Source organism: Myxocyprinus asiaticus, chromosome 9 (genome assembly GCF_019703515.2).
Source record: "Myxocyprinus asiaticus isolate MX2 ecotype Aquarium Trade chromosome 9, UBuf_Myxa_2, whole genome shotgun sequence".
NCBI lineage: Eukaryota > Metazoa > Chordata > Actinopteri > Cypriniformes > Catostomidae > Myxocyprinus > Myxocyprinus asiaticus.
In genome coordinates this window covers 23091242-23112544 of record NC_059352.1, presented here as the reverse complement: position 1 = coordinate 23112544, position 21303 = coordinate 23091242, and the positions used below count along the sequence as shown (strand labels likewise).

At 45.0% G+C, this 21303-nt stretch overlaps 1 protein-coding gene across 5 annotated transcripts in view; it reads left to right on the top strand.

Annotated features, from left to right (window-relative positions):
- LOC127445872 (vasoactive intestinal polypeptide receptor 1-like) overlaps window positions 1-21303 on the top strand; it is a 98026-nt gene that overhangs the window by 4152 nt on the left and 72571 nt on the right. For all 5 annotated transcript variants that reach the window (XM_051706315.1, XM_051706314.1, XM_051706317.1 and 2 more), the window contains exon 2: window positions 20115-20223. In XM_051706315.1, the coding sequence (XP_051562275.1) occupies window positions 20115-20223 (109 nt within the window). The remainder of the gene's footprint in view (window positions 1-20114; window positions 20224-21303) is intronic.

The following is a 21303-nucleotide window of genomic DNA, read 5'->3' as shown; positions in this document are numbered from 1 at the left end:
GAAATTTTACAAAATTACTACAGTGACATTTCCCTTAAAAGACTGCCCTGATCTGAGTCACAAAAATGGCAGGACTGACCAACACAGTCCCAGTAATAAACACTATGATTCATTGCTGTCCATATCTCCAACAGTATGGTTGCTTTACCAGACTGCAGAAGGTAAATATGAAGATGGTTAGCCATTAGCTCTTGCATTTGGAGCCCATTCAAAATGTCAACCAACAACATTCCTTAAAACAAGGGGTGCATCCCAAACCACACACTTCTGCATGTGAAAGATCCCTTGTTATTCTGATGAAGGAGGAAGCAGGGGCCGGGTAAACTGTCCACATAATTTTCATTATTTTTAACGCTCTTCCTCTCCCGGCCTTGCTCTCCATAGACGTCGCTCGACCACGCCCCCATCACCACATACCCCCATCGCCCGACTCAGGCCGGGGAGCTTTTGCTCTCAGGTCAAGAACGTATTGAATTTAGTTTTTGTTGCTTAAAGGTCCCTCCTCCCAATTTTCCCATAGGACGTTGAGCACGCCGCGCGGTCGATGCCCATACAATAATTCAAATGGGGAGAACCCTGTGGAGGCTTGCAGGACCTTTCGTACTTCAGATAATAGGGGCTCGTGCCACTTGTCCCATTTTCGAGCGTCTTCATGCACGAACTTATGAATCATATTCTTTAGGGTCTGATTAAATTGTTCAACCAAGCTGTGGGGGTGGTAAACGCTGGTCCAAATTGATTTAATAACCAATAATTCATACAGTTCATGTCGTGTACGTGACATAGATGTAGTGCCCTGATCAGTGAGGCTTTCTTTCGGAATCCCCACTCGGGAGATAATTCTGAATAGTGCCTCTGCAACACTTCACTCTGAAATGTTGTGCAGAGGCACTGCTTCTGGATATCCCATTACGTAGTCCACCAGAACCAACACGAAGTGTTTTATTTCAAAGGGGACCTCGATCAACGGAAGGGGCCGGGGTATTCACCAGCTGACATTCACGGCATGCCGCACACCACCTGCAAACATCCCCATGAATGTCCGGCCAATAGAAATGGGCCTTTAGACAGTTCAGTGTTTTTTCCTGTCCTAAGTGACCCGTGACAGACAAATGAGGCCTGTATCCAAAGCCTTGGATTGAACCAAGCTTTGGTGAATGGAGGTTTGATTACAACCTGAATTCACCAAGGCTTGGTATGTACCTCCCTTAATATTCACAGGTATCTGGTATGCTCCTGCTCGATAGGGAGTGGCCTGTGGCGCATCTGGGATTTGGACCAATGTCTCCACCTCCATTGTGGGGCATCGGCCCTGGAAATGCCCAGTTTCTCCGCAGCTCCAGCAGACTGGCCCAGACTTCACACCCACACCCGCGGCAGCAGATTCACCAGCCTGTGGGGGAGATCAGAGAGGGTTAGGGAAAACTGGTGGGTTGAAAGGTCCACTGGACCGCGGAACTGGTTTTGGGGACATAATTCCCCATTTCTGGGGAACCGGAACAGGATGAGGGGAAGGAGAGGGGGAGGGAGGAGAGAGAGAGAGAGAGAAGAAGAAGAAGAAGAAGAAGACTCGCCGGTCCCTGAATATGCCGCCATATGGTCCTCAGCCAGCCGGACTGCCTCATCCAGCGATGTCGGTTGGTGGCACTGGACCCTCTCCGCTGTCCCTTTCAGTACCGAGTGATGAATTGTTCCAGTACCACCAGATCAACCACGGTGTCACATTCAGCCACCGCCGGTGGGAGTCACGGAGCTGTTGGACAAAAGCAAACGGGCGTCCGAGCTCGCCAAGCATCAGTGAGCGGAAGCGCTGGTGGTGCTGTTCTGCGCTGCGTCCGACCCATTGCAAGATGGCTCGTTTCAAGTCCTGGTACCCCAGGAGGTTGGTGACTGGTAGTTGTTGGGCTGCCAGTTGAGCTTCCCCCGACAACAGCAGCAGCAGCCGGACCGCCCACTGGGAATCTGGCCATCCTGATGCTTCCACCACATGCTCGAATAGCTCCACAAATGCCTCCGTGTCATCCTCTGAGCCCATCTTAGTGAGTGTGAAGTGGGTCATGGTGGGGGCGGAGGCCAGGGTCGCGTCAGTAGAATCCCTGAGGTATCAAGCTCCATAGCACCTGCCAGTCCTCCGCTTGAGCTTGAAGGATGACCTGGAATTGCTGCTCCTGTTCCTGGCACAGCTCAAGCAGAGCCTGATGTTGCATTTGGTGGATGCTGGCGAGGGTCTTGATAAGATCGGTGAAGGGCGAGGACTCCATGATGGTGTATCTTCCTCCCAAATCCCAGATTTCAGCACCACTGTGAAAGAACCCTTTTTATTCTGCTGGAGGAAGCGGGGGCCAGGTAAACTGTCCACGTAAGTTTCTTTATTTTTAACACTTTTCAGTCTCACACAAAAAAGTTAGCTTTTCAGCATATCAAAAGCACACTCAAAACACTGCTGCATGCATCTCTCTCTCCTCCTGCAGTCTGGACTGCCCTTTTATCCTTCTCCAGCTCTCACTGCAACACAAAACAGCTGTTAGAAATTTTACCACAGGTGTCAATCCTTACCGCTCTTTCTCTCCCGGCCTCACTCTCCACAGACGTCACCACACTGCACTATTCTACATCATTGTGTAAGTAGTGTGTGTGGCAGCGGGGGCGTGGTCAAGCATCTCTCTGGAGAGAGAAAGTGGTAAGGGCGCTTACACCTGAGCTAAATTATGTCTAACACCTGTCTCTAATTTCAGTGAGCACGGGGAGAGCGGCATAAATAGAGCAACACAACACTCAGTCGGGAGAGAGACTGGATACGACAGAGCCGAGCAAAGATTTTTCTAGTAGTAAAAGTTTGTTTATGAAAGCTGTGTGTGTTAGGTTAGTGTGTGAAGGTAAACTGTAAATTGGTGTCACCAAGAGGGGAAAATAAAGCCTGACCTGAAGAAGGAAAAACTGCTCCTCGCTTCATCTTTTACACTGGTGCCGAAACCCAGGATTGAAGTTTGGGTCGAAGATGGATGGAGGTCGTCCCGTAGAGTCCTCCCTGTTGGCGGAGATCCTCCAAGCCCTCGCCAGCCTACATCAGAACCACCAACAAATGCTGCTTGAGCTCCGACAAGATCAAGACCGCCGGTTTGTCGAGCTCATGCATGCTCAAGCCGAGGACCGGCAGGCGATCCGGAGCCTCCTCGGCCAGGGGGCATCCTCAGCCGCGACCCCGGACACACCCACGCCGTTACCCCCACCAGCATTACAGAAAATGGGGGCGACGGACGACCCCAAGGCCTTCCTGGATTTGTTTGAGCGGACCACCGAGATCTGGGGCTGGCCGCTCGGCCAATGGGCAGCTCGATTGATCCCATTATTGTTCGGGGAAGCCCAGCTCACGGCTCAACAACTGCCAGCGCCGAGCCTCCTGGCCTACGGAGATCTAAAAAGAGCCATCTTGCAATGGGTTGGTCGCACTCCGGAGGAAAGTCATCAACTCTTCCGGAGCTTGAAGTTGGAAAGCTCCGACCGCCCGTTTGCCTTTGCTCAGCGGCTCCGTGACGCCTGCCGAAGATGGCTGTTAGCGGGGGATCGCGACGTCCAGGGAATTATCGACCAGGTGGTACTGGAACAGTTTATAGTTCGACTGCCAAAAGGGACAGCGGAGTGGGTCCAGTGCCACCGCCTGGCGTCGTTGGAGGAAGCCATCCGACTTGCGGAGGACCACATGGCGGCGATCCCGAGGGCGGAAGATCCCTCCTACATTTTCTCTCCTCCCTCTGTTTCTTCCCCCTCCCTTCTCTCTCTCTCATCTGCTCTCTCTCCAGGTCCCGTTCCTGCCCCACGCAGACGAGGAGGAACTCAGCCCCTGAGACCAGTTCCCCGGGTGTGGGAGGCTACACCTTCCCCTACTCCAATGCCCCGCCGCTCTCCCCCTCAGGGGGGGGCGCCCGCCGACGCAAGTGCGGGCATAGTGCCTGGCCGGCCTGCTGGAGGTGCGGAGACCCGAGCCACTTCCGAGATCAGCGCCCTCTGATGGAGCTGGGGACGGTGGTGTGGGTCTCTGACCTCCCACAGGCTGCCCCGGACCGGGCCGGAGCGTACCGGATACCGGTAAGTGTCAAGGGGGGTACTCACCAAGCGTTGGTGGATACCGGGTGTAATCAAACCACTATCCACCAACGCCTGGTTCAACCCGAGGCATTGGTCACAACCAAAACGGTGAAGGTGAAGTGTGTACACGGGGATATTCACAAGTATCCGGTGGTGACCCTGACAATTAAATTTCGGGGGAAAAAGCATAGAGTGGAGGCTGCGGTTAGTTCCCGCCTCACCCATCCGCTGAAATTGGGGACTGATTGGCCTGATTTTAGAGTTTTATTAAAGGGAATTTGTGCGGATGGGTCCTGTGTGAAAATAGGGAGATGTGTGATGTGCGATGCTCTGGCAGGGGAGGCGGAGCTGGGGCCGTCCTCGACAGCTCCACGTCATGATGACGAGAGAGGGGAGAGGCTGCAGCCCCTCCCCTTCTCAGGGAATTCCCTGAGGGGGATTTCCCTTTGGAGCAGTCGCGAGACGAAACCCTCAAACACGCCTTTGACCAAGTGAGAGTCATCGATGGTCAATGACTCCAGCCCGACATCGCACTTTCATACCCCTATTTTGCAATTATAAATGTGCGGTTGTATCGAGTGACACAGGACACTCGGACCAAAGAGGATACAACCCAACTTTTGATTCCAAGGAGCCGTCGGGAAATGGTATTCCAGGTGGCTCATTATAATCCCATGGCAGGTCATCTAGGAGAAAGGAAAACACTGAACCGTCTAATAGCCCATTTCTATTGGCCGGGCATTTGCGGCGATGTCCGCAGGTGGTGTGCGGCATGCCGCGAATGCCAGCTGGTTAACCCACCGGCCACCCCAAAAGCGCCATTGCGCCCTCTCCCTCTGATCGAGGTCCCCTTTGAGAGAATTGGAATGGACCTCGTCGGGCCATTAGAACAGTCAGCACGCGGACATCGCTTTGTATTGGTCCTAGTGGACTATGCAACGCGATATCCGGAAGCCGTACCTCTTCGCAACATCTCAGCACGCAGTGTTGCGGAGGCACTCTTCAAAATAATCTCCCGGGTGGGGATTCCGAAAGAAATCCTCACCGATCAGGGCACAACATTTATGTCACAAACACTTCGCGAACTGTACGAATTATTAAATATTAAATCGATTCGCACCAGTGTATACCATCCTCAAATGGATGGCCTGGTGGAACGATTTAATAAAACCCTCAAAAACATGATTCGTAAGTTCGTGCCCGATGATTCTAGAAATTGGGATAAATGGCTCGACCCCCTGTTATTTGCAGTATGAGAGGTCCTGCAAGCCTCCACTGGCTTCTCCCCATTCGAGCTGCTGTATGGGCGACGCCCACACGGCGTGCTTGATGTAATGCGAAAGGCCTGGGAGGAAGGACCTTCAAACAGTAAAAATGAAATTCAGTACGTTCTTGATCTTAGAGGAAAACTCCACACCTTGGGGCAACTAACACAGGAGAATTTGCTCCAAGCTCAAGAACGACAGCGCCGACTGTATGACAGGGGAACTCAGCTAAGGGAATTTGCACCGGGAGATAAAGTGCTTGTATTGCTTCCCACATCGAGCTCTAAATTACTCGCCAAGTGGCAAGGACCCTTTGAGGTCACACGACGAGTGGGAGATCTCGATTATGAGGTTAAATGAACCGATAGAGGGGATGCACGTCAAATATACCACCTCAAACTCCTAAAATTGTGGAGGGAGGCGGTCCCCGTGACGTTGGCTACGGTGGTTCCCGAGAAGGCGGAGCTCGGACCGGAGGTGAGTTCAAAACATAAACAGTTCACCCCGGTCACTTGCGGAGACCACCTCTCACCGAGCCAACTCGCGGAGGTTGCCAAGTTGCAACAGGAGTTTGCAGATGTGTTCTCCCCTCTACCGGGACATACAAACCTCATCCATCACCACATCGAGACCGAGCCGGGGGCGGTGGTACGTAGCCGCCCCTATCGACTACCCAAACACAAAAAGAAAATTGTTCGGGAAGAATTAGATGCGATGCTTGATATGGGGGTAACAGAAGAATCCCACAGCGATTGGTCCAGCCCAGTTGTTCTAGTGCCTAACAGCGACGGGTCTGTGCGATTCTGTGTGGATTACAGGAAAGTCAACGCGGTGTCTAAATTTGATGCGTATCCAATGCCTCGCGTTGATGAGTTGCTCGATCGGTTGGGCACTGCTCGTTTTTATTCGACATTGGATTTGACGAAGGGTTATTGGCAGATCCCCTTGACACCAATTTCCCGTGAGAAAACCGCCTTCTCCACACCGTTTGGATTACACCAATTTGTGACACTTCCGTTCGGTTTGTTTGGAGCCCTGGCTACGTTTCAGCGTCTCATGGACCGAATCCTCAGGCCGCATTCAGCTTACGCCGCTGCCTATTTAGATGACATCATCATTTACAGCAATGATTGGCAGCGGCATATGCAACATCTGAGGGCGGTTCTGAGATCGCTGCGCCGAGTGGGACTCACAGCAAACCCGAAGAAATGCGCGATTGGACGGGTGGAGGTACAGTATCTGGGTTTCCACTTGGGCCACGGGCAGGTGCGTCCCCAAATTGTCAAGACAGCGGCGATTGCGACCTGCCCGAGACCCAAGACCAAAAAGGGGGTGAGACAGTTCCTGGGGCTGGCTGGCTATTATAGAAGGTTTGTGCCTAATTATTCGGACGTCACCAGCCCGCTGACTGATCTCACTAAAAAGGGAGCTCCAGATCCGGTCCAATGGACGGAGCAGTGTCAACGGGCGTTCACGCAAGTTAAAGCCGCACTTTGCGGGGGGCCGCTGTTACATTCACCTGACTTCTCTCTCCCTTTTGTTTTACAGACAGATGCTTCAGACAGGGGGCTGGGGGCCGTACTCTCGCAGGTGGTGGAGGGGGAGGAGCGCCCGGTGCTGTACATTAGCCGTAAGCTCTCGTTAAGGGAAACTAAGTACAGCACCGTGGAAAAGGAGTGTCTCGCCATCAAGTGGGCGGTCCTCACTCTCCGATACTACCTGCTGGGGCGGGCCTTCACCCTCTGCTCGGATCACGCCCCACTCCAGTGGCTCCACCGCATGAAAGATACTAACGCCCGGATCACCCGTTGGTATCTGGCTCTTCAGCCGTTTAAGTTCAAGGTGGTCCACAGACCGGGGGCGCAGATGGCTGTCGCCGACTTCCTTTCCAGGAATGGGGGGGAGTGGTAGGCAGGCCGGATGTCGCCCCGGCCTGAGTCGGTCGGTGGGGATATGTGGCAGCGGTGGCGTGGTCAAGCATCTCTCCGGAGAGAGAAAGCGGTAAGGGCGCTTACACCTGAGCTAAATTATGTCTAACACCTGTCTCTAATTTCAGTGAGCACGGGGAGAGCGGCATAAATAGAGCGACACAACACTCAGTCGGGAGAGAGACTGGATACGACAGAGCCGAGCAAAGATTTTTCTAGTAGTAAAAGTTTATGAAAGCTGTGTGTGTTAGGTTAGTGTGTGAAGGTAAACTGTAAATTGGTGTCGCCAAGAGGGGAAAATAAAGCCTGACCTGAAGAAGGAAAAACTGCTCCTCGCTTCATCTTTTACAGTGTGATTTGTAGGTTAACACTGATAATGCAACACAAAGAAGTGTACTATGAGAACCTGGATCATGCACTTCTTCAACTGTGAAATGCTGGACACTATATGCACTCAGCACTCATGGCTTGCCATACATAGCGAAAAGGGCAGAGTTATTTGGCTGCGTTGCTGGTCTGACGAAAAAATTGTAAATAAAATTTCTTATCCAGTAATCCCGAATGACTGGAAAAGTAATGACCAATTTTATTGGTCAAAATGTGTCAAAACCCTGCTGTTATTATTTGTATCATTAATTATCAGTGGGTTATTTCCCCCACTTTATTGAATTTATAAGTTTTGGCATTTTAGGCTAAGTATTAAACAATCCCGCCCCGAAGATAGAACTTCACCCCAAATTTGAAAGGCACACACTATTTTGAGATATGTGAGACATTTTTTTTAAAACAGTAGTGATCAGTAGTTCTTTTGTTGTAAAAAGGCACTGCATCTCACCCTGAGAAAACTTCCCTACCCTCATCACATCCCTCTTCTCTTATCTGAACCTGCCAGTGGGTGACAAAGGTCATTAAAACCAACAGTGCTACCATCTGCTCTGGACTAGAATATTATGTGTTCTTTCAGAATTCAAACACACATGCATGCTCACACTCACAGGCACATAGACAAGCAAACATGCAAGCTTTTCCAAAAACCGACAGCCATAAAAACATTCACACTGGCCCTCTCTCTAACTGCATCAACTTGTGCCCTGATAACATTCATTGCTGTCCTCAGTCTCCCTCTCTTGGAGTCAGTGAATGGAGAGCCCAGTGAAAGGATCAAGGACATAAAACACGAAAACCACTAGTGATTAATAGGCAGCATAGCTGTGCTGTTTACCTTCATTTCCATACTGACGTCATACTATTGATTTCATTTACACATGGGGGATAATTGGTAATGACACATAGACTCACCAATGAGGCATTCCTCACACTAGCATTTATGGGATGGTTCAACCAAAAACAAAGATTCTGTCATTGTTTACTCACCCTCATGTCGTTCCAAATTTGTATGACTTTCATTCTTGGAACATCAAAGGAGAAGCTCTTTTCCATACAATATAGAAAAAATTGGGACTGGGGCAGGGGTGATGCTAGGATATCAGTCTTGGGTGGCCTCAGCCCCTTCCACAAACATTACTGGATTTTTTTTATTTATTTTTTTATTTTAATTTTATATGTCATTTATACTGCATATTAGTAATAGTGGCTTATTTGGTTGCACTTTATTTAATGATTATTAAAGATGCTTACAGCTGAGTTAATTGCACATTTTTAAGTAGGCAGATATAAAAGACTAGCAACGCCTAAAGACAAGGGGAAATCAAGATCCAAAAAGTGTTAGGTTTATGGACTAGTTTTGGCCACTAGAGGCCCTCATTGTGTTTCATTTCAGTTTCCTGCCATTGTATCATGTGTTATTGTTCTCACCTGTGCCTCATTTTCTGTGAGTGTATTTACGTTGCTCTATTCCTCTGTTCTATGCTCATTGTTTGATATGTTGAGACTGACCTCTTCAGTCTTTTGGTAAATCCCTCTTGTGATTGTCTCTGGATTCTTTGCTCTGTTTGATTTTCTGACTTTTGCTTTTTGTTGTCCAATTTTTTTCCCTTGAAGTTTTTTTGGATTTCTTATTTATCTTTTTGGGAAACACTCATTTCCCCTTTGAGGTTCTAAACCAGGGGTGTCAAACTTGGTTCCTGGAGGGCCACAGTCCAGCAGAGTTTAGCTCCAACCCTAATTAATCACACCTGAAGCAGCTAATCAAGGTCTTCAGGAGTGCTTGAAGATTACAAGGAGGCATTTTGGAACAGGGCTGGAACTAAACTCTGCAGGACTGCGGCCCTCCAGGGACTGAGTTTGACACCCCTGTTCTAAACCCTCTTTTACTTTTTTGTATTGACTCCTTGGAACTATTTGGAGTTTCTATTTTGAAATTACTTTATCATTTTTTGCATTGACTTTGTGGAACATTTTGGGATCTTCTGTTGGAATTACTTTATCATTTTTCTATTGACTCTTGGAATGTTTTGGAGTTTTAGTTTGGAATTATTTATGGATTGTTTTGGAATTAATTTCTGGACTAATTAAAAAGACATTTAGTGTATTCCCTGACTGAGCTCTCATTTCTGCAACTGGGTTCTCCACCTTCTCCTACATTCAGCATTCACAGTCTAGTTCTAACCTTGGTCCTTACAGAAACACTGAGCCACAAAATGGACCCAGCAAATTCATCCAGTTCACAGGATCTTCTCGGGGCAGTTGCCCGTCAGGAGGCCACCTTAGCCCAGCATGAGACCCTGATGGCTAAACACGATGGCCTGCTGTCTGACATCCTGACTTCTCTACAAGAGATTTTTTGGCGACTGCCTGCCACCCCTGATCCAGCCTCAGTCCCTGTGCATCAGTCAGGGTCACCTAGCCCCAGTCTTTTGGCTGATCCCAGATTACCTCCACCTCAGCATTTCTCAGGAGACCCTAGTGCTTGTAATGGCTTCCTCACTCAGTGTGCCCTTACTTTTGAGTTGCAGCCATCATCCTTTCCCTCTGACAGAGCCAAGATTGCTTATATTATCACCCTCCTCTCTGGAAGAGCCCTGTCCTTGGCCACAGCCGTCTGGGAGGCACGCAGCCCCTTCTGTTCCAGTTATGCCTCATTTGTTGAGGAATTCAGATGAGTATTCAACCATCCTCTCCAAGACTGAGAAGCCTCGAAGGAGCTTCTGTCCATCAAGCAAGGCTATCGTAGCATGGTGGAGTATGCCATTCTGTTCCGCACCATCGCAGCAACAAGTGGCTGGGGCAAAGAGGCCCTTATCGTTTGCTTCCAGAATGGTCTCTCAGAGGCAATCCAGGATAAGCTTGCCACCAAAGACCCGCCTGACAGTCATGAGGTCCTCATAGATGTGGCCATCTGCTTGGACAACTGGCTAAGAGAGAGAGTGTATAGCCGTAAGCTTGTCAGCCCAACCCCTGAAACCACTCCCAAGTCCCATGAACTCCCTGATCTCTCTCGAGTTCCTCCTGTATATCACAATCTCCAAGAGGTCTTTAGTAAAAGTAGGGCCACCACATCACCCCCTCCGTCCCTACGATTGTGCTATTGACCTGCTCCCAGGCACTATGCCCCCTAGAGGCCATATCTTGTCACTTTCTGCTCCTGAGTGGGCAGCCGTGGACAGTTACATAAAGGAATCCCTTGCTGCAGAATTCATCTGGGCTTCCACCTCTCCCGCAGGTGCAGGATTTTTCTTTGTGGGCAAAAAAGATGGTGGTCTTTGCCCATGTATTGATTACAGAGGCCTCAATAAGATCACTGTCCAGAACCGCTACCCATTACCTCTCATGTCCACTACATTTGAATTGCTTCAGGGAGCCTCAATCTTCACTAAATTCTACCTGCGAAATGCATACCACCTAGTGCGCATAGGGCAAGGAGACGAATGGAAAACAGCATTTAACACCCCCACAGGGCATTATGAATACCAAGTTATGCCATTCGGCCTCACAAACGCCCCCGCTGTGTTTCAGGCATTGATCAATAACGTCCTTCGGGACATGCTCAACAAATTTGTGTTTGTTTACTTAGACGATATCCTTATCTTCTCAGGGTCCTTGCACGAACACATCGGGCATGATCAAAAGGTTCTCAGTCGCCTCCTGGATAATCACTTGTTCATAAAACCAGAGAAGTGTGAATTTCATGTGTCCACAATGCAGTTCCTAGGATTCATCATCAGCCCGGGCAACATTCAAATGGATCCTAAAAAGTCCAGGCCGTTACTGATTGGCCCACCCCCACCTCAGTGAAGGACATTCAACGGTTCCTAGAATTTGCAATTTTTATCACAAGTTTGTGTGCAATTTTAGTTCTCACCTGTGCCTCATTTTCTGTGAGTGTATTTAAGTTGCTCTGTTCCTCTGTTCTATGCTCAGTGTTTGATATGTTGAGACCGACCTTTCCAGTCTTTTGGTAAATCTCTCTTGTGATTGTCTCTGGATTCTTTTGCTCTGTTTGATTTTCTGACTTTTGCTTTTTGTTGTCCAAATTTTTTCCCTCTAAGTTTTTTATTTTATTTACCTTTTTGGGAAACACTCATTTCCCCTTTGAGGTTCTAAACCCTCTTTTGCTTTTTTGTATTGACTCCTTGGAACTATTTGGAGTTTCTGTTTTGGAATTACTTTATAATTTTTTGCATTGACTTTGTGGAACATTTTGGAATCTTCTGTTGGAATTACTTTATCATTTTTCTATTGACTCTTGGAACGTTTTGGAGTTTCAGTTTGGAATTACTTTATGGATTGTTTTGGAAATATTTTCTGGACTAATTAAAAATAAATTTAGTGTATACCCTGACTGAGCTCTCATTTTTGCAACTGGGTTCTCTGCCTTCTCCTACATTCAGCACTCACAGTCTAGTTCTAACCTTGGTCCTTACAAAAAGGACAAAAAAGCACCATAAAGTATCAAAATTAGTCCATATGATTTGTGCACTATATTCCAAGTCTTCTGAAGCCTTATTAAAGCTTTGTGTGAGGAACAGACTAAAATTTAAGTCATAATTCATTGAAAATATTGCCTTTCTTTAAAGCTGTGGTCACTGTCACTATGAGCTCTATTTTCGTGAGTGCGCAAAACACAGCGCAACTTGCTATGACTGTACACGTCTTATCCCATTTTCATGAGCGCTAATTCTAAGTGCAATTTTCATGCCGGCGCAAAGCGTAAATGTGGTGTGGGTGGGGGTGTTTGCGCTACTGTGGGTGTAGGCACACTAACTGTGGGTGTATTGTATGTAAATGTTGTGGTGCAAAGCGCAATTTACTATTTCCCTAAGAATTTGGTCGTTGCACTAAGATGTTTCAACACCATCTCTTAACTCATTGCTAAGTCCAATTTCAGTTCCTCCATTTGCAGTTTGGAGATTTCACCAGCAGGTGGTAATAAAGTTTTTATCCAAATTCTGAAAGTACAGAACATCAAATTAAGTCCCTTCCGTTGCTGCTGAAGCTATTAGTTGAAACCAAAAATTATGAGATTTGTGTTAAACTTTCTAAAGGTCATGGTTTATTTTTTTAATTATTATTATTATTTTTTATTGTTATGTTTATATGTATTATTATTCTTGTATATTTACATTTGTGTTTATGATTTTATGTTGACTAGTAATTTTCCATCAGTTGTCTTAGAGTGATTTTTAAGTCATTGCAAAAGGGGCCGGTGGAAGAAGTTGGAGAGAGTAAAATGTTTGGATTTAAATGGATTTTTTTCATTTTTATTATATTTTTGTTTCATTTGAAGTGTAATTTCAATTTAGAAAGATTTTTGGTTTTATTTTTTCATGTTTCAATAAATGAAATTCAGAATCAACCAGTAGAATTGAAGAGCATGCCGATAACATCACTGTTAATACTAGCCATGATTTGTGTGTCAGTAGATGAAAATGATTAATAATAATTACTTAATTCAATGGCGCATACATCCAAATTCTGATGAGAATCACATTTTCCATGCATATAAAATGAGCATGTCGCTGTCATAGAAATATGCCTGACCTTCATCGAGAACGCAGTTAATGCACAGAAGAACGTAATTTTAAATTCTTCTAATTCATTGCATATAGTCCATTTACACTACCAACGTCTTTTTAATGTGCTGTCTTTGTTTAAATTGTTGATGCTTGAGGGAATGGACTATTTAATAGGACGCAGATGTTGAATAACCGGAGAAGAACCTCTGAATTAAATGGCACTTGGTCACTCCTATTGCGCGTTGCGTGGGCGATTTCACCAAACCCACTATTGCCTGGATTTAGCGCATGCTTGTACGAAAATTCCAAAACTTTATGGCCGTACCCATTGACTTTGCACTTATGACTGAAGGCATTGCCTTGTGCATAATGCTTGAGCGCTTAAAATAGGGCCCAATTTCTACTTGATCTAACCCTTTAAAATTACTTTTTTTGGTGTAACCTAATGTAACCAGTAGGATTGGGATGGATAGGCTTTTTCACGCATCGATAATCAGAAGATTTTCCCGATGATTATTGATATATATCGGGATTTTATCAGATATAAATAGGGCTTTTCGCTGCACAATAGTTTTTGTATTTTTAAACATATTTCTCAACACACAACTTTGGTAAAGTGTGAGCGGCAAGGTCAATTAAAGGGGGTCACGCACCGGACGCATCTGGCGGACGATATAATGCATTCAAAAATTTGTAACAATTATTTTCTACAAAGTTACACACACACCGGCAACGCTCAGCGTCAAAATTCTGCTGTGCCACAAAATGCAACTCGCATAGTTTTCCATTAAATTTGACCCTAATCATAATCAAAGGACAAAGATTATTTACTCTAGCCATCACTGGATGATATATACAGTATTTCATATAGCCTGCAAAATATATTTTCAGTTACAAGTATGTCGTTTTGTGGTTTGACAGCTTGATTGAAAGACCTATTCAAGTCTAAATAGAGAAATTGTATAATAAACGTCGCCATTTCTAATAGTTTAGTTTGCGCAGTTACAACAGTTTCATACACTAACCTGCAAATTCATCAATGTCACTTTGTTCATTCTTAAAGTACAAAAACCTCCATAACTTTGGACTGCCTTCTGCTACACCACATCAGCTTGTCTTCTCTGTGTGATACCGGTGCTTTTCCTACAAACGAACCGCTTCCGTAAATGTTATATCACACTCTTGTGGTCTCCCAACGCTATAATGCCACACTATTAAACAGAAGGCCAATTGAGTGATATGGAAAGCACGCAAATTAGGCTTCTTATTTAAATGTAGGTTAATTTAATATATAGATAAAATAACGTGCCTATAAATAATTGATTTTTATAGATATGTTATAACATCCCTAGTAATCAGGTTGATTGAGTCATACTAAAAAATATTTTTGACTTCATTATTTAGGCTTATTAATTCAGTAATACAGATATTACTACATGAAGCACATTTTTTAGATTAACTGATAAAACATGTTTACACTGTTGTATGGAAACGAGCAGCTTGGACATTCTAATATAAATAACGTCTCAGTTACGTGAAATGTAAACCTGATTCCCTGAGTGGGAACGAGATGCTGTATAATCACATTGGGACACAGCCTGAGTATCACGTGGTCTGAAGCCCTTGTACAATCATGGCAATTTTTTGGCTGGTGGCGCTTAAGAAACGCCCCTATGGAGCTACGTCATGGGTGCCATTGAGTCAGATTTTCTGCAGGATTGCACAAGCCTATGCAGCTGCTAGAGAGTATGGCCAGTTTACACATCATCTCGTTCCCACTCAGGGAACCAGTGTTACGTTTCACGTAACCGAGATGTTCCCTTTCGTAGGAACTCAAGCTGCGTAATCGCTTTGGAAACGATATACATTCATGCCATGCAAACAGCAGCTGCCAACTGTCTACGCCCGTGTGGCAAACATATAGCGGCGCACAAGTGAGCTAAAGCGTCTGAATAAAACAGAGAAAATTATGAGTTTACTCCTGTTCCAACAGAGAGAACCTGGGAAGTAGGAGTCAAACCCTCATCCAGATTATAAAATCTAACAAATGTATGCAGAGAGGACCATCCTGCCACCATACAAATGTTCTCCAAGGATGCAGTTCTAGCCAAAGCCCATGAGGATGCCATACTAGTATGGGGTCGAATACCCGAAGGTGAAGGTAAACCGCACACTTCGTAAGCACTTGAAATGGCAGCAGTAAGCCAATGAGTCAGTCTTTGCTCGGACATCGAAACACCCCTGTTGCGGCCACCAAAGCACACAAACAACTGCTCTGACTTATGCCACTGGATAGTATGGTCAACATAAACTTGCAGTGCCCGAACTGGGCAAAGCTTATGCAATCTTTCATGCTCCTCCAACTCAAATGAGGGGGGGGGGGGGGTAGAAATGCTGAAAATTAATAGCCTGCGAGCGAAATGATGTAGAAATGACCTTGGGCAAATAGCCCAAACAAGGTCTTAACACCACTTTTGAGCACTGTGGCGCAAAATCCATACACAAGAGATTGATCGACAGAGCATGCAAATCACCAACCTTTTTAAACAATGCCAATGTGACTAGCAGGGCCATTTTAAAAGTCAGAAACTTATCAGTGACTGTTGCCATGGGCTCAAACTGAGAACCCACGAGCGCCTCTAAAACAACAGATAAATCCCATAAAGAAACGCGGATGGAATGAAAGGGTCTAAGCCTGTGTACCCCGTGCATAAAATGAGAGACAAGAGAATGTCTACCGACAGAGACTCCATTGATAAGCACATGCTCAGCCGCTATAGCAGCAACATAGACTTTAAGCGTTGCCGGGGCAACCCCGGCCCCAAAATGCTCTTCAGCTTCAAAATCCAGCACTGTACTGACAGGGCAGTGAACTGGATTTTTGCCTTGCGCTGTACACCAAGAAGCAAAAATATTGGCACTTGAACGTATAAAGCTCTAACATTCAGAATGGCATCAACCACAGAGGGGGATAACCCATTATTTAAAACAGCACCCCATTGAGGGGCCATACCCATAACTTCCACAAGTCTGTCCGGGGGTGCCAAATGCTGCCCCATGCCTGAGACAACATGTCTGTTCTGATTAGAATCTCCCAAGTCATTTCCTCCAGGAGAGAGACCATAGTCGAAAACCATACTTGAGATGGCCAAAACGGTGCCATTTCCATGGTAACAGAGTTTGGTAGTACCCACTCGTCACTCTGAAGAGACGGAACGCATGCGTCAGTGGTTGAAATCCCTTTGTGGAGTTCATCCAACACTGAAAAGGTCTCACATGCAACATGCCCAGGGGAATGACAGTGTAAGCCGCGATCATGAGCCCCAAAAGCCTGTGAAATGTTCTCTCAGGGAAAACGCGTCCCACTCTGAACATCGCCAGACTCCGGCGGAATGACAGAATGTGAACTGGAGACAGACGCACCTGCATCGCCTGCAAATCCAGTCTGTTGTCTTGGCAACAAGACACACTTATCTAGGTTTACACGCATCCCTAGATTGCTCAAATGGCTGAGAATGACGTCTCGGTGTTGGGCAGCCAAAGTCTCAGACTGGGCTAGTACCAACCAATCGTCGAGATAATTCAAAACGCAGATGACCTGAAGCCTCAAGGGTGTCAAAGCTGCATCCATGCATTTTTTGAAAGTGCGTGGGGCCAGTGCAAGTCCGAACGGAAGGAAGCAAACTGATTCGCTTTGCCCCCGAAAGCAAATCTGAGAAAGCACCTGTGCTTTGGCACAGTCTGAATATGGAAATAAGCGTGCTTCAAATCTATTGTCACAAACCAGTCCCCAGGCTGCGCTTGTGACATTATTTGCTTCTGTGTCAGAATTCTGAATTAACATTTTATGAGAGTGGAATTCAAACATTGCAACTCCAGAATGGGACGCAAGGCGCAATCTTTTTCGGGACCATAAAATAATGTCTGTAAAAACCGCATTCTCTCTGAGAAGGGGGAATCTCCTCTGTTGCCCCTTTTTCTGAGAGAGAATTAATTTCCTGAACCAAAATGGGGTTTCCCGAACAGAAACGTCTGTTGGAACAACCCCACTGAACACCAGTGGAGTTCGCCTGAATTGAATTACATAACCACGCTTTATCGTTCGAAATACCCAGATCGAAATGCCCTTCATCTGCTGCCAGGCCGACAGACAGGCAGACAGAGGGATTAATTCATGGCTCTTGTCAGAAGTGCGACCTGTAACCACTAGATGGCATGCTTGGCTTACTTTTGGCGGCTGCCCCAGAACCAGCGACACAGCGGAAGGAAGCCTTAGCTCCTCCAATACTGTGGCTGGTTGAAGGGAATTTGATCATATTTTTGCCTTTATTGTATCTAGGCATAAAAGATGAGCACCCTGGAATGTATCTACAGCAGGGATGCAGACAGAATAAACCTTTTCCCTGGTATCTTGAATGGGGAAAAATTTATATAACATTGGGGGAATGTTTATTTGAGAAATTTGGTTCACCACAATGGCCCCAGCATTCTTTATTGGGGGAAAACGTGTGGTGCTTATGTTCACTGTGTGTGCTTGATGAACATCGAATTCTGTTATGCATATCTCGAGACCCATGGTAATGGAGATAGAGGCTGAATTCAGAATGTGTTTTTTTATTGTTCTCTCCCCAGCGCAAGCTGCGGGGGGAAACTGAACTATATTCTGGTTGTCAGGTGTTTGAGGCATAAAAAATGGCAAACTCAACCCGATGCTGTCCAAAGGGCAAACAGGAACGACACGGATATGTTTGTACGGTCCGGTTTCGTTCACCAAATGGGGGCTCACCCTTCGTTTCACTGCAAGTCCATCAGGCTCGATTCTGGTGTCCTGCCGGTTGCTTAAACGGGGCTGGTCCAACATCCAAACACCTACACGGATGCGTAGGTCCGGCGCCTTATGTGGCTGTCTGGTGGGACGTTTCAAAGATACCAAACGTGAGCGCACCGGAGCTGCAGTGGGCTTTTCTCTTTTTCTGCGACGAAGCATCTGCTGGAACGCAGCAGTCTGCTGTTTCACAGTGCTGAGTTTTTCCATCACCGACTGGACTGAATCACCAAACAGTCCAGATTGTGACACAGGGGCATTCATTAGAAAGCCCTTGTCCTTGTCACAAATGTCTGTGAGTGTAAGGGAACTCCTTTTGTGAGCCTCAGACAAAAGAATATCTAATGGGTTTCAAAAGACATGAGGGTGAGTAAATGATGACATAATTTTATTTCTGGGTGAACCGTTCCTTTACTAAAACAATTCACTACTGAGAGTAGTATTGTAATATTGTTATGATTCATCATCTTTATTTTCCTTAGGAAATACATAAGTCTATTTCAGAAACTTTTTAACATGTTTGTTCTATTTTAACCTCAGGCTTAATCAGATCATTAGCATTCACCCATCTCTGACTGTCATATTCATTCCTCTCAGGAATAAGTGGGCGGCCATTGTAGGTCTTTTATACCACAAAGAGGTAAAACAGAGGCATCTTTCCCTTTTTAATTTGTCAATTAAACAAAGAGATTTAGCATCCCACACATTTTGTCATGTATTTATTCTCTCTTTATTTCGGTTTCTCTTCTCACTCTCTCTGAAACGTCATGAATTGTAGTGCATAAATGATGGCAAGATTAGCTCAAACTGGTTTAATGGCTGCTTCAGAGATAATGAGGTTTTATAGGCTATTTTGGGATGTGACTGAGGCTTATTGACAAGATGTTTACTCGAGTCAAATCGATCAAACTTAAAAATCGTAATCTTTCTAAATTCATTTTGATCCTTTAAATCAATATAGGATTTCATGAATTTTAAAGACCCCGTTTCCACCTGGTTTTAAGATGCATTTCAGGTACACGTGGTCAGCACTAAATACAGGACTAAATGGGGTCTAAAACGTTTTGTGAACAGATCACAAAAAACACATACAAATGTGGACAAAAACGCAGATGACCACATCGCATTTGAGATGTAAACACTAATCTGTCCTGTATGCGTCTTGGCAGCAGTGAAGCCACCCCTCACATGTCAATCAACCGCTGCGTTAAAACAAGAGTTTAAAGTTTGCAGGTTATGAGCGGCTTTAAAAGGAAATAACCGTCTGATCGGAAAATTTTAAAAAGCGGTTACATACACAATCACGAGAACTTCACTGATCTTATTCAGTGTGTCTGATATCAAAACAGATGAGAAGCATGAACACCTAAAGCTCCTTCAATACATGCAATCCACTAAAATAATGGATAATTCTGTTTGACATGTCGAGTTTGTGCTTAGATTAAATTTCAACCGCATTTGGGAGAAACAGCACGCCGTATTTTTCACACTTTATTTTTGTCTTTTCTGACTGTTGCACTTTATTATCATGCAGTAACACAATGACATAGTGATTGATATACTGTATGTCGTCATGAAACAGAGACCCTCCACTTCAAATCCAAACACAAGTGGTCACAGGAGAATGAGATGCATTTAAGTGACCAGGTGTAAACAGCGATGTGTCTCACCTGACCACATGTGATCAGATCACCCGAGACGCATCGTAATACCAGGTGGAAATGGGATCAAAATTTCTTAATGTGAGTCAGTTTTTGTACCAAAATAGAGATTGACTAAATGTATCCGGTTTCTGCCATAATGCTTTTAGTGTGTCTCCCTTTCTGGTCCCTTCATGAATGGAACTTCGTTACATGTTTTATATCTGCTGCAAAAAGAAGAAGACAAGATTGTTTGTGGATTGGTTCGAATTTAAAGTGTTTTGAATCATATTGCATAGAATTTACCTTCATGAAAACTGATTGCAGATGTGAACAGCTCATTCTCTAATGTGGGTCTCTGTTGGGTGCAGTATGTTTACTGGGTTTCTTACAGTAATAAGTGCAGCAGTTTGTACTTTCCCTTGCCTCATATATTTTATCATCATCATTTGCAGGTGGAATCGATTCATCCAGCATGTGCTCTGGTAGCTGAGCATATGAAGGCTCAAGAGCAATGCATTCACACACAAAGACAAGAGGCCCACAACAGCAACAATATCACTGGTGAGCTAAACCATCTGAACTATTATTATTTTACAACCTTACAGGGGTGGACTGGGAAGAAAATTCGGCTTTACATCTACCTATTTGCTATTTGCTCAAAAACCAGTTACATATGAAAATCCATTGCTTTAGCAGTAGATGTTTCTAGTCTATTTGACTATAGACATGGAAGTTTATAATAAGGTTCCATTTGTTAACATTAGTTCAAATGAACTAACAATGAACAATACTTTTACAGCATTTATTAATCTTGGTTAATGTTAATATACTATATAGTAATACATTAGTAAAATCAAAAGTTGTATATGAACTAACAATGAACAATTGTATTTTTATTATAGTTTTTCTCGGTCGATTTTATACATTTCTCCAAACTATAATCAGTGCTCTCAAAACAATTCACACAGCCATAGAAACAGACACTCAAATTTGCATAACTATTAAATTTCACTGCATAATGAAGCAATGTATTCTTTTCTGATAATGCGTTTATTAAAATTAAATACTAATATCAAAGCAATAGATGTGTTCTCTATTAAATTCATAACATGTTCAGCTATAGACACACAACTCTACTATTGAAATAACACATTTATCATAAAAATCCACCGTAAAGACCTTTTTCCAAGTGTTTTCATAAAATGTCTCTAAATATCTAGTTGTCCCTGCTCTTCCTCTTCCAATGCCATTCCTCCCTCTTCTTCTTTTTTGTTGAGACTGAAGTCACTGTAGATCTGCTCACATTAGTTTGAACACTCTGTGTGTCTTAGAGAGACCATAATTCATAACACGATCAATTAGAGGGACTCGCAGATCATTTGAGTCCTCTTTACTCTAATGTTCCACCCTGATGTCCTCTTTCTGTTCACCATCATTACACCATCTCCATTTGGTCTTTCCTGAAGTCTTTCCATGCACACACCTGAAAGAGTTGAAAAAACTTTCCCCTTTTCTCATCACTTCCTCAGATTTTCTCTTTCTTTACCCACTCAACCGCTTCTTCTTCTTCCTCATTGTTTGTTTGCTGTGAATTTTCATATTTTACCCCTTTTATAGATAGCAGAGTCATGATAGTTGTGT